The sequence below is a fragment of the Heptranchias perlo genome, chromosome 22, assembly GCF_035084215.1.
Source record: "Heptranchias perlo isolate sHepPer1 chromosome 22, sHepPer1.hap1, whole genome shotgun sequence".
NCBI classification, from domain to species: Eukaryota; Metazoa; Chordata; class Chondrichthyes; order Hexanchiformes; family Hexanchidae; genus Heptranchias; species Heptranchias perlo.
The window spans coordinates 4385673-4400093 of NC_090346.1; the positions used below are offsets into that span (position 1 = coordinate 4385673).

Consider the following 14421-nt stretch of genomic DNA (forward strand, 5'->3'; position numbering starts at 1 on the left):
CGAAGGACTGGGTTTCTGATTTAAAGGTATAATTACAGGTAAAAATATCCGCACTGATTTCTACACATTTAATGCAATCTTTTTGTTATAAATTTAATTTGGAGTAAAATTGTAAGCCTTCACAGAATTTTAATATATTTGATAAATTTAATCTTTCTACCTAGGCCTCTTGCTTTTATTATCACCTCCTGTTAGCTGGAGTCCCTCTTGTCCTGCATTTCTCTATTTGAAGGTCAGTCCTCATATCTTTGCTCTGCACCTTATCTGTTCTGTTCCAGGGGAGGTTTTTCTCCTGGACTATTACAGCAGTAACAATGTCCCAGAGAGGGAGGCAAAATAGAAGCACAGTTGAATCCTTGTTAATAACTTGCCAAGAAAATGGATGTTGGGATCAGGATTTCTATCCACACCAGTTGGAAATGGGTAATTACAAAATCTTTGTACCAGTGCCTCATTAATCATTCATTCAGCATTTTAGCATAAATAAAAAAACACCTCACAAACTGTGTATTTGGCACAAAATTAACTAGACTCCTAAAATGTGCTAATGTCCCTAGGTAGAGTTTGGCAACAGTTTGACTAAATTTAATGTGCTGAATATAATAGATGCATTTAAGGGGAAGCTAGATAGGTACACGAGGGAGAAAGGAATCAGAAGGATAGGCTGATAGGGTGAGATGAATTAGGCTCACGTGCAGCATAAACACTGGCATAGATCATTTGGGCGAAATGGCCTTTTTCTGTGCTGTAAATTCCATGTGATTCTATGTAATTTCAATGTGAATGGGGACAATTTACATTTCATTATAAATGTTATCAGGAATTCCGTAGAATGGGAGTGAATGGGACCTAGTCTGGCATATTGGAAATGTGCAATTAAATTGTGTGGCAAATAAACTTAATTAACAGCAAAATTATTCTTCATTCTCAGATAAATGCAGCACTGTTCTTCAGTTCTATATCTTGGCTACAGTCTCTCATCTTTGCCTGATGTCTCCGAATTCTGAGGGGAGTTATAGATAAAGTTATAATTTGGGCACAGGATTTTAAAATTAAAATGATGGTGCAGTCAAAATAAATTATGTCGAAATTCTCACTGGCATTGCTTTCGAGTTAGGGAGTAGCAAAGATGCTGAAGTGCTGTGAGATGCAAATTTGTGAAATGGTAAGCTGCTTCGTATGTGACTAGCCAGCTATTGGCCTACAGCCTGACCTGCAGTATCTGTCCTAGACAGAATATAGTCCTATTGATTGATATTACAGAAAATGGGGAAAGAGAGGCTGGACATTATTTGCTGTTAATTGCCGAAGAGTGTGTGTATATATATACATAAATAAAAAGATAAGAACTTGCATTTATATAGCGCCTTTCATGACCTCAGGATGTCCCAAAGTGCTTTACAGCCAATGAAGTACTTTTGAAGTATAGTCACTGTTGTAATGTAGGAAGCAGGGCAACTAATTTGTGCACAGCAAGATCCCACAAACAGCAATATGATAATGACCTGATAATCTGCTTTTAGTGATGTTGGTTGAGGGTATAAATATTGGCCCAGATCGCTGTGGGCACCCCCCAGATCTCCTTCAACGTAGTGCAGTGGGATTTTTTTATGTCCATCTGAGGCCTTGATTTAACATCTCTTTCTGAAAGACAATGCAGTGCTCCCTCAGTACTGCACTGGAGCGTCAGCATAGATTATGTGCTCAAGTCTCTAGAGTGGGACTTGAACCTACAACCTTCTAACTCAGAGGCTACCACTGAGGCACGGCTGACACCAAGAAGATAGGGAAGGAAGGGGTGGGGACACTATGAGCTGATCATATGGCCCCCATGGATTGCCGAGTTGCTGCCGTTGTTCAGGTTCTGCGTGCGCCTGCTCATGCAACAGCTAACCTCACCTGATAATGCAAGGTCAAATTAATGGATGGAAAGTTGGAGTGCACACAATCCCAGCTTGTAAGAAATGAAAAAGGGGCAAGTTAAAATTAACCTCAGGGTATACCACACCTTTGCCCACCTGCACAGGTGGAACCCTGGAACCATGACAGTTTGTTGGAGAGGCTGCTTGGGGAGGGCACAATTCTCCATATTTTCTGGTCGTTCCCAAAGATCCGGCCTTGCTGACAGAAGTGCTGTTTGACATCCATAAAATCTCCAAACGCCTCATTTGACCAGACCAGTGCACTGCCTCCTGGGCTTTCCCATTCTGATCACCCTAGATCTTAACACAGGCAAGCTCTTGGGCTTCCACTTAACTGCAGTACATTAGTTGCACCTTGCTAAGGGGGCAGCATTAGGACCTCCAACTGAGGCACATCGGAGAATAGCCCAATCTGAGAAGGTAATTTACTGCCTGAGTAAACCAGGAGAAATTATTCAAAATCTAGACTCTGTTCCTGGCTTATTACCAGCAGCTGGACTGCACATCAACAGCAGCCCCCCCTCCCCCCCCCCCCCATGACACACCAGGCATCTGGATGCAGTCCACCCTGCCCAAATAGGATAACTGTCCAAGAATTTGTGGCACAACCAAAACCTACCAAACACCGGCACAGTAGGTGAGTGCAGCAGGACACACGAGCACTACAGTCACTACCTGGAATCAGTCCCAGGGTAGTTCACAACTCCAGCTGCTCCGTAAGGCTCACTCATTACCACAATGTACGTACTGTATGCACTGTACACTTTGGCCCTGAAATTCCGGGGACCAGAGAGAGCAGAGAGCAGGGATTCTGCCCCATGTAACCTGCCCAAGTAATTCTAAATGGGGAAGAGGTGAGCCTTCCATACGCCCCCCTGCTTCAGGGTGGTGCATCTGGAGGAGGTCTCAGGCTGCTGCCAACTCTGCACTTTAAGCCTAAAGTAACTTTAGGCCGAAAGAAACTCTCACCAACCGAGAGCTGGCATAAGTTCTACTGAGGCCCGTGGAAAGGCTCCAGAACCAGCCAGCACTAAGGTAATCGAGCCCAGAGAGATAAAAATGCATTTTGACCCCCTTAGGAGCTGAAGATTTTTCTTTGACACGCAATAGGCCTTTGTCAGTGTGGCTGAATGTCCATCTAACGTTCCACTGGCAGAACAGGGTGGGAACTTGTGAAACACTCTTACCAGTGAAGGCCACCCACCCCTAATATGATAATGACCCCATTCCCACAACTTGGAATGGGGTTGTCGTCTTCCTCCATGTGAGGACATGAGTTCCAATTCTGTCAGCCCCTATGAATGCGGCAAAAGTCATCGTCTTGTAAACATAAAAAATAATTTTAAATTGATATCCCGCAGTTTTTACTGAATATCATTTGACTTTTGGGAGAAACTTCAGCTTTTTCAACTCTGTGTGGGTCAAAAAGACAAGTGCTGATGAGGGATGCCATTCGGCCCATCTAGGGCATCCTTCTATAGAAAGAGTCGCTACCCTTCACAGCGTGTAACTGCCCCTTGAACGATTCAAGAGATTTTGCCTCATTACCCTACCCAGGGAGGCATTCCAGGTATTAATCGTTCTTTCAGTGATGATGAGCTTCCTGATATTAGTTACGCACTTGCCCCTTACTACTCTGTACCTATGTCCTTTTGTTCTATAGTTGTGGTTTAACCTGTAGTAAAACCAATTCCGCAATCCTGAATGAAGTGGTCCTGGGATTGCTGTGCTCGTGAGCGTGCTCATACTAGTGGAAGTGGGCAGCAGGCCCCGCTGGGTCAGCTTACTAAAGTCATTTATGTGTGCTCCCTGCTGGGAGCGCTGTGACTGGACATGTAGGCGCGGAATGAGGAGAGCAGTACCTTAAAGGTTGGAACACTTTTCCATTAATGCTGCGTGCTTTGCTTGACTGTTGGAACCGTGGAATCTCACCAAGGGGCAGGTGCCAGAAATACCCCTTTTAATTAGGAGGCATCTGGAATTCCCATGGAGGTTTCCCGTCAAAGAGCAGTGTAACCCCTGGAGAAACGACCAATTACACCTCTCCTCCGATTTCTGCCGATCGTCTGTCAAAGTTACAGTGGGAAGTTGGGAGAAGTTCTGTACGAGTTCAGTCAGAGGGGTGGGGTGACAGTCTGGCCTCATTGGCTCTCCACCCCGAGGAGGAGAATCCAGCCCTATGTGTTTTCTCTGTATTTAATAGAGCAGGCTATCCATAACCACAGGGAAAGAACTCTGACTGCCTGTGAACCAGCGCCACCTCATCCGCCATGAGCAAAACACTGGTCAGGCCACAGTTGCAGTATTGAGTGCAGTTTTGGGTGCCCCATTATAGAGAGGAAATTAAAGCCACGGAGACCGTACAGCACGGATTCACCTGGGATGCAAAATAATTTATGAGGAGATCCTTGAGATACTGCAGAGTGATTGATTGATGTTTGGAAAGCAGGAACTTAAATTTGTACATTTTAAAAATAATTTTGAAGGTTTTTTGGCCAAAGGGGCAGTCCTGAAATGTCGTGGAAAGGTGGCACTGATAAATTCTAAGCTCGTGCCAGGGTGGGCACCACAGTAATGCTGGAAATGGTACAGGCGCTCACCCTTCTCTGCAAACGATACCAACCCCGGTGTTTGGGATAGGGTCTGGGCCACAGGAGATTGACAGCTGGAAGTCCCACCTTGCCACACTTCCAGTCATAGAGGGGGACCCAGAAATGTTTCTTAACCATAGTTCAGTTTCTCTGATAGGAATCAGCCTCGTGGTCCCTCCATGGCCTCGACCCTCCCTATCTCTGTAACCTCTTCCAGCCCCACAACCCTCTGAGAACTCTGCGCTCCACCAATTCTAGCCTCTTGTGCATCCCTGATTTCCTTCACCCCTCCATTGACAGCCATGCCCTCAGCTGCCTAGGCCCTAAGCTCTGGAATTCCCGCCCTAAATCTCTCCATTTTTCTCTCCCCCTTTAAGACGCTCCTTAAAATCGACCTCTTACCTGTCCTAATATCTCCTTATGTGGCTCAGTGTCAAATTTTATTTGATGACACTCCTGTGATGTGCCTTGGGACGTTTTACTATGTTAAAGGCACGATATAAATGCAAGTTGTTGTTGTTGATGACTAGAACTGAACACAGTACTTAAGGTGGGTCCTGATCAGAAGACTTTCAAGGTGGGGCCTGACCAGAGCATCGTACAGATTCAGCACAACAGCCTCAGTTTTATACTCTACAGTTCAGCATTCTGTTTGCTATCACTCCCAGATCTCTTTCAGCCTCTCCTTTAGCCAGTTCAACATCATTGAGGAAGTATGTCCCCATTTCCTCTTCCGCCTTGTACTTGTACGTATCTGTATTGAATCTCATCTGCCATATTTCTACTTAGCTCCCGCTGTAGTTCTTTGGCTGCTTCATCAGATTGGACCGCTCCCCTTCCCTTATCTCCCAAATTGACCAACTCACATTGCATTTCTGAAGCTAAGTTGTTTATATAGATTAGAAACAACAGGGCCCCGCACCAATCCCTGGGGCAATCCACTCAGTACATCTCCCGGCCTGACATCATTTGCTTTCCTGTCTTTCAGCAAATTGATTATCCCCCTCCAAGTTTTACTTAGGATACCTGCTGTCTCCGACCAGAGATTAAATAAACTGCAGGAAGTCAAAGATCATGCAAATTGGTCCAGTCCATTGAGTGGCTCAAAGTATGAATGACCCTTGCTTGGTCCAAGCTTTTTTGCTGCTTTATATTATTTTTACTGTCGTATGTACTCTAACTGATCTTTTGCATTATTTACTGTTTCACAGATGGCACCATACCAGTGTCAATGCTGGCCTGGTATAGTGCCAGAGTGTGGCTCCCTTTGTTGTCCTCATCCATCTCTAGACGACCAAAGATCCCAGCATGGTGATCTCACTCGCTGCCCTTTGGCATCTCCCCATCGCATCTGTGCTGCTGGATTTCAAAAATGAAGTATTACATGAGCCAAACTGGAAACATCCCAGTTACAAAGTAAATACAGCACCAGGATTAAAAGAGCAGTCCCAGAGAGTATCTTATAGATGTGAACAATATTAAAAGGCCTGTCTCAACAGAAGGCTATGTTTGGTGCATAGTAGAGTCTTAACCCATTATTTGCCTCAAGCTAAATGTACTTCTCATCACTGGTTGGCTACAATTACCTGACTTGATCTTACTTCAGAGTACTTTATTATCATATTCTTGTGGTTGCTAGGCAATAACCCAATAACCTAGCAACCTACAGAAAGAAAGGGACTAATAATATCGTTATTAGCTTTCATGGCCTGATGCCTCTAACATTAGAGTGTCAGACTCCTGCACAGGGGGTCCAAAGTCAGACAGCAGTAATTGTTGATATTTGAACTCAGGTATTCTTTCTTGGTGAGAAGAAGGTTCAGGATTTGAACCCCGCTCCAGACAGTCCCGGCGAATGGAGACTGGAGCTCCAGCTCTGAATTATGGGTTGACATCCAGCAGGATACCCACGTCCGGTGGGTATAACTGGCCTCCCCTCATCGTATGGGTTGTGGGAACCTATAAACCCATCATCCCGTATAGGACTAACCACCCTATCGGCTGATATAAAGATGGTCATGGTTATGGAAGCAGCGTTCATGTCGTTAATCAGCCTGCGAATCCTTCTGAAACAACAATAACAACTTTCATTTATATAGTGCCTTTAACATAGTAAGGCATCCCAAGGTGCTTCATAGGAGCGTAATCAGAGAAAAAAAACTGACAACAAGCCAAAGAAGGACAGGTGACCAAAAGTTTAGTCAAAGAGGTCGTTTTTAAGGAGAGCCTTAAAGGAGGAGAGGGAGGAGAGAGAGGTGGAGAGGCGGAAAGGTTTAGGGAGGGAATTCCAGAGCTTAGGAACTAGACAGCTGAAGGCACAGCCATCAATGGTGGTGGGGTGAAGGAGGTCGGGATGTACTAGAGGCCAGAATTGGAAGAACGCAGAGTTCTCGGAGAGTTGTAGCGCAGGTGGAGATTATGGAGATAGGGAGGGGCGAGGCCATGGAGGGATTGGAACATAACGATGACAAATTTAAATTTGAGGCATTGGTGGCCCGGGAACCAATATAAATCAGCAAGCACTGGAGTGATGGGTGAGTGGGACTTGGTGCCTCTCTGCTGAGCTGTCACTCTCAGTCACATTGTTTTGGGTGGGTCTACATGGAGACAGGGAATTTTCCCACAGGGGAAAGGAAAAGAGTGAGCTACCTCCAAGGCATTCTCGTGCATCTTCTAGTGACTGGCTGAAGAGGAGGATCAGTGGAGACCCAAAAGCAGGTTTCCCCTCACTGCCTTCTCTCTTGCAGTTGTTAAATGACCTGGGGAGATCCATATAAAGGGAGGGGGGAAATAACATGAAAGCATAAACAGGTACATACCCTCACTAAAAAGTGCGACTGCATGTGTATGTATATGTTACAAATATTTTAAACAAGTCAGTCAAACTTTGTTTGGAGTAAATAATTCATTAAAATAAATGTATAAGCTCAGCCTTTGAGTCAGTGCTCCAGCTGTGTTAAACAGGAGAATTAGTCATTACTCTCAAAATTTTCAAATCCAGCGACAGGAAGAAATACAACTTTTTTCTTATTTATTTACAATATATTCAGCTGTTTTGTTCTTGGCTGAGCAGCAATCTAAAAAAATTCCCTCTGCTTGTGGACAATACAACGTAGAGATGAGTGGGGGAAGAGGTATATGCTTTAAAAGTGATTAAACTGACAAACGTAAATGCTTGTTTTAATGTTGTGGAGGTGAGTGACATTTATAATTAACTTGCTGATTTATTTTGTACAGCATGTATTTGACAATAATTTGGCAAACTTTCTAACAAAGGTCATTGCAACAGAGAATCTGAAATGTCACAATGGCACAGCGGTGGGGTTAAATGGTGCTTTGTATTGTTTCTTGCCTATACTCCTGGCCCCACAGTGCTTAATGGGCCAGCTGTGTGCATGTTATTAACACCGTGATCACTTATCTTCACAGTAGCTCAATTTCTCTTTGTCTTACCTGGTTCTTGGTGGGGCTGCTGGTGGTGCTATGGTCAGGGCTCAGCAAAGGGCTGGAGCTGTCGGAGACAGTCAACTTCGACATGTATGTGCTGTAGTCCAGCAGAATCTTTTGCTTGATGTTTCCAGCCAAGTCCTTAGTTTTGAAAAGGGAGGGGAGGTCTTCTGTGCTGCCTCTGCTGCTGCCGTTGCTGTGAGCCAATCTCCCTGATGGGCTGGAGCTGCGATTCTGTGTAAGACCTGTAAGGTGTATTAAATGGTCTTAGTGGGCAAAGAAACACAAGTCTCAGGTTTCGCAGTTTCCTGTTGCACTCTTGGGGGGTAATTTTGACTTTGGGCGATAGTGTAAAACAGGCAATATCGGCGTGACCACCCATTAAACACCTCTCCTGATAATCGTTCCTATTGAAGTCAATGAAAAATCGGGAGAGGTGTTTTAACGGGTGTTCGAGCCAATATTGCGCGTTATACACTATCGCCCAAAGTTAAAATCACTTCCCTGGTGTGCATCAGGAGTGCTAAAATGGAAGATCTCCCTTATATGTACTGACTGCTTATAACTTATGCTAAATCTTTATAAAATACTGGTTAGGCTGCAGCTGGAGTATTGTGATCAATTCTGGGCACCACACTTTAGGAAAGAAGTCAAGGCCTTAGAGAGGGTGCAGAAGAGATTTACTAGAATGGTCCCAGGCATGAAGGACTTCAGTTATGTGGAGAGACTGGAGAAGCTGGGGTTGTTTGCCTTAGAACAGAGAAGGTTAAGGGGAGATTTGATAGAGGTGTTAAAAATCATGAACGGTTTTGACAGAATAAATAAGGAGAAACTGTTTCCAGTGGCAGAAGGTTCGGTAACCAGAGGACACAGAGTTAAGGTGATTGGTAAAAGAGCCAGAGGCAACATGAGGAAACATTTTTTTACGCAGCGAGTTGTTATGATCTGGAATGCACTGCCTGAAAGGGTGATGGAAGCAGATTCAATAATAACTTTCAAAAGGGAATTGGAGAAATACTCGAAGGGAAAAATTTACAGGGTTATGGGGAAAGAGCAGGGGAATGGGACTAATTGGATAGCTCTTTCAAAGAGCCAGCACAGGCACGATGGGCCAAATAGCCTTCTCTTGTGCTGTACCTACTCTGATATTATGATACTATGAACTTCATATTTTCCTTATGGTAGATAAAATATTTAGAGCTACATTAACAACCAAGCAATAAATATAATTGTGCAAGATATTAGAAACATCGTTCTCCAGTAATCATGAATAACAACTGCCCTCACAAAATGTACATTTTTACGTATTTAGGGATTTATATAATGTTTTCTTGTTCCCTTCTCTCCCTCGGTTTAACTAGTTTTCACCTTGCAGCTTCAACTAGGAGCTTTTTTCACTAGGCCACAAGCTGTTCCCATGGCTCCAAACACCAGCCTTTCTGTAGGGGTTGTCCAACACATGATTGCCACTGTACAGAACCTTAATGAAGCTTTTACCTCGGAGTATTTCACACAATGTCAGATAATCAAAATGCACCAGGCATTTAATTTTAAAGCAGTTTTAAGTACCATAAAAACTGGCATATAAGCCACAGCTCTGTGCATGTTTGTATATCTGCTAAACATAGAGGTGTGATAGAGTTTTATGGATGGGTGGACATCAAATTTTTGGTGTGACATTTGAAATGGTGCAACCTATACATTGGATTTTATCATAATTATAACACTGATTTAATTAAAATTAAGTCTCCAAATACCTGGAGCAACAGCAATATAACTCAGATAGAACTCTGTAAAATAAAATGGATGATACGCTTGTTGAGAATATGAAATAAAATTTTTTGAGAAAGTTTGGACAGCGGGAAGAGTACAGCACTTCCAAAACTCAACCAATATTTTGCTAAACAGGTGGGATTATTAGACTCTGGAAGTCTAGACGATAACGAGAGATCAGTCACGCGTGTGCCTTCACTCCCAAGGAAGGTCCATTGCACATTGTGAGGACACTGTAAACGTTGAGAAGAATAGGAGAAAAGATAAGATAAATGATGGGTTAATGTTTGGGTGATGCTAAACTTGGGTTTTAAAAGCCTGTATATTGTAGAAATGGAAGAATGAGGTAAGCATGAAGTTCCCATTGTTTTGAGGTCCTGAGTAAAAACAAGTTAGAGAATAAGACTTGACTACCATATAATTCTGTATCTATACATCAAAATTCCCATTACTGCCAAAATCCATCATCAATGCAAGTTTTATTACCAGGTTTTCCACCACCTCTGCTGATGTTCTGCTTGTCCTCTGATTGCATTCTAGAAGCCAGCAGGAAGTATCTGAACCATTCCTCTTTTTCCCTTCCTGTTCTTCCAAAGAGGAACAATGCACTTTCCCTGCCTTCCCCAGGAGGTCTCAGCAGGACCTCTGGTGTTGGTGTTTGTCTTGTGATTTCTGGCTTCTCCCTTTGGTCCTCAGTGTCCATGTCAATTTTCAACTCTCTGTCTCCAGAACATTTGAATTTGTAGGCCTCAGGCTCACTGAGGAAAATACAGATGGGATACTTCTTATTCCACATTCTTTTCTTTGCAAGGCCGGGTGGGACGAGAAAAACCTGCAGAAAAAAGTAAGAGCTTTAAAAGAAATGCATGGAAGGACAAAAGGCCATTTAGTCCATCAAGCCCATTCCTTCTGCAACCCGTGTACAATCTGTTCTATCATGGACTCTGCCCAAATCATTTCATCTCCTGAGGAAAAATTCTGCCAAATTTCTCCCTATCCTTCAAGGTAAATCAAACAAAACTTCAGATTCCTATCTAACCGCATATCCTACATTGTTCATATTAGGCCAGTCGACTCCCTTGAAGTGACATTGTCTCAGTGCCAGAAGTTCAAGAACCATCATATTCTACTTAGCATTTGTTCTCTATCTCTATCTGCACACCATATTCTTATGGCTCTCCATGCTCTTCCTAAACACGTATGTAGGTTCTATGTTCCTTCTCCCAAGATGTGCAGAAAATGGTTGGGACAGTGGTGGACTCTCCGCTGTGCACCAACATCCAAGATGTTTCAACTCATTACAGGGCAGCCTAGAGAAAGTGGCAGCTGAGGAGCATCTGGAAACCTCCCCCTGCCTCATGAGAGATCCAGGCAAGTCAGTCACTCAATGTAGAGGCATAGAATTAAGCACATGGGTCTGGAGAGGTTTTTTTCACCTTTGAAGCCAGTAAGCACATCGGTCCTGGGTCAAGTATACCACGGCATAAGTACAATGCCCACTCCATTGGTCTGGCAAATTATCTGAATCCCACCCTCAGAAATGTACCTTCTGAACCATTGTAACACTCCCATCTCTAGCTTTTATAAATTCAAGTTATAAGATTTTTTGCGTTTTTCAGCAAGTGAAATACAGGCTACAAGTGCTAAGAAAAATGCTGATATACATCAGGTTTTCAGGAATATTGAGGCTCTTAATCTGATGGCATGATAAAGGAAAACTCAGAGCTTTTTCAAAGAAAATTCTCACTTACCTTGCTGTCAGCTAGGTCACAGGATCGATGACTGATGAATACCACATCATGTTTGCCTTCATCAAAGGTTGCACGCCGAGAGATATTGCTTCTTGGGTATGAGAGCTTCAGTGCAGTACCCTCTAGTGTCACATAGACAGAAGAGGTCAGTGATGGATGGTAGGTCTCAGGATCATAATTATAGATTTCATTCATCCAACCCTGTAATACAGAAGAGACAGATAATAAAATGCAACTCTTGACTCTGAAATCTGCAAGCGGTTGTTCATTGTTGTACTGCACAAAATTCGCTCTCTGAGGCAGATGAAGCAAGGCAACTGTTTATTGGTACATGTGTCCCATAAACATAATTGAATCAATTCCTGTGCCAAAAGTCATGCTTAGGAGTTTTGTTTGTAGGATATATGTTATGCTGTTGATGAGCTAAAGGTTCTTGTAGTGCAGTTTTTTAAACCCATTTGGGTGAAATCGATATTGTAGCATCAATTTATCCTGATTAAAGGCTAATGGATTGAAATTACTTAGATTTGTGTCACAGCCATGCGGTAGTACATGGATCAGAGTGCTGCTTTATTACAACTCATTTCATCACAAATATAGTCAAAAATAGTTAAATGTTGTAATATTTATGTTTGCTGAAATTTGAAATGTGAAATTATCCACTTTGGCAGGAAGAATAGGAAAGCAGAAAGTTAACACGCAAGTATAAGAGTATCAGAGTAAGGAGTTCTTGCTGCAATTATATAGGGCTCTGGTGAGATCACACCTGGAGTACTGTGTACAGTTTTGATCTCCTTACTTAAGGAAGGATATAGGTGCCTTAAAGGGGTGCAACAAAGGTTCACTAGATTGATTCCTGAAATGAGAGGGTTGTCCTATGAAGAGAGGTTGAGTAGAATGGGACTATACTCTCTGGACTTTAGGAGAATGAGAGGTGATCTCATTGAAATGTATATAATTCTTAGCAGGCTTGACAAGGTAGATGCTGAGAGGCTGTTTCCCCTGGCAGGAGAGTCTAGAACTAGGGGTCATGGTCTCGTGATAAGGGGTCGGACATTTAGAACTGAGATGAGGAAAAATTTCTTCACTCAGAGGGTTGTGAATCTTTGGAATTCTCTACCCCAGAGGGCTGTGGATGCTGAGTCGTTGAATATATTCAAGACTGAGGTTGATAGATTTTTGGACTCTAAAGAATCAAGGGATATGGGGATAGGGCGGGAAAATGGAGTTGAGGTAGAAGATCAGCCATGATCTGATTGAATGAAGGGACTGTATGGCCTACTCCTGCTCCTATTTCTTATGTTCTTATGAGATGTTAATAGGTAAACTACACCAAGGGTGGGAGATGCATCTTTTAGTTGCTGCTTCTCTGAACTCATGATATAAATTTGCTTGTATTTAAACAAAACATGAGGATTAGCAATTAAAGATACAGTCACGATGTAATGACCAGAACATTGTTGCACCAATATTACCAACATACTGAACATTGAAAATGTGAGTTAACACTCCTCCCAGTGTCAGCCCTGGCTCAGTTGGTAGCACTTTTGCCTCAGAGTCAGAAGGTTCTGGGATCATGTCCCACTCCAGAGGCTTCAGCACAACAATCTAGGCTGACATCCAGTACAGTACTGAGGGAGCACTGCACCGTCGGAGGTGCTGTCTTGCTAGTGGGACGTTAAACCGAGGCCCCGTCTGCCTGCTCAGGTGGATGTAAAAGGCCCCACAGCACTATTTCGAAGAAGAGCAGGGGAGTTCGCGCCAGGGCCCTGGACAATATTTATCCCTCAACTAACATCAGTACAACAGATTATCTGATCATTATCTCATTGCTGTTTGTGGGATCTTGCTGTGCACAAATTGGCTGCCAACTTTCCTACATTACAACAGTGACTATACTTCAAAAGTACTTCATTGGCTGAAAGGCATTTTGGGACATCATGAGGTTGTGAAAGACGTTATATAAATGCATGTATTTCTTTCTTCTTTCTTTGACCGCTCTGCTGCTGCTTGATTTTGGGCAATAGTGGAGCACAAAATTCATCCCTGAGTGTCAACAGGCTATTGGACCAAGGGGACATGACAGCTGGATCTACTTCTTTCCTCACTTGACATTCACACATAAGAACTTTCCACCAGGAATGCCTTGATCGTGATCATGATTGGCAACCACGGCTGATTTTCTCCCCCTCCCTAATTCAGGAATGCTGAAGCCATTCAGCACTCCTATTGCTGCCCCAGTTGAGATCAATTTACTTGGAGTGTCTTGTGAATGAGCTTGGGTCCTACCTCTTCTGTACGGCTCAATTTCACACTGGGCATTGCATTTACCAACTATATCACTAGGGAGAACTCAGCCCTGAAAATGCGTGGGTCAACGGTCCCTGCAGTTACGCCAGGATTGTGCCCATCGGCAATCTCTGCTGCTGACCCTGCCAGAGTATGTGGGATCAAGAGGAGGTGCCCCAATTTAAATACCAGTGGTAGGTGCCTGTGACTCTGAGGGTGCATCTCAGGCACCAGACCTGGCATAAGAGACTGGAAACTGCAACCCTGGTGCCCAGGCCGAGAGGTGTGCCAGGCCCAGCTCCGAGAAGGAACTGAGATGTGCCGCTAGTGATCTGTTTTGTACGGGGACTGCATGTGATAATTTTTTTTTTAAAAATGACCAGTTCTCTTTGGGAGTCCAGGCCATGATCGAAGACTGGGCGCTCATGGTGGGCCCCACAACAACTACAACACACCGTACTCCTCTTTCTTCTCAAAGTACCAGCCTCTGAAAGTGCAGGTGGAGGTTCCACCCCAAACAAAGGCCAGAAGAATCTTAATCTTAAGACTGGAACCCAGCACATCCGGGTCCTAGTCTATTTCCTGGCATTTCTGCCATACTCCCATTGGAGCTATGGCAGGACTGTGCAGTAAAGGCCAAAGGCTTTC

At 43.7% G+C, this 14421-nt stretch overlaps 1 protein-coding gene across 3 annotated transcripts in view; it reads right to left on the reverse strand.

The window, feature by feature from the left end:
* tex2l (testis expressed 2, like) overlaps positions 1 to 14421 on the reverse strand; it is a 104177-nt gene that overhangs the window by 33112 nt on the left and 56644 nt on the right. For all 3 annotated transcript variants that reach the window (XM_068002843.1, XM_068002844.1, XM_068002845.1), the window contains 3 exons: positions 11485 to 11685; positions 10220 to 10565; positions 7967 to 8205 (listed from right to left, as the gene is read on the reverse strand). In XM_068002843.1, the coding sequence (XP_067858944.1) occupies positions 7967 to 8205; positions 10220 to 10565; positions 11485 to 11685 (786 nt within the window). The remainder of the gene's footprint in view (positions 1 to 7966; positions 8206 to 10219; positions 10566 to 11484; positions 11686 to 14421) is intronic.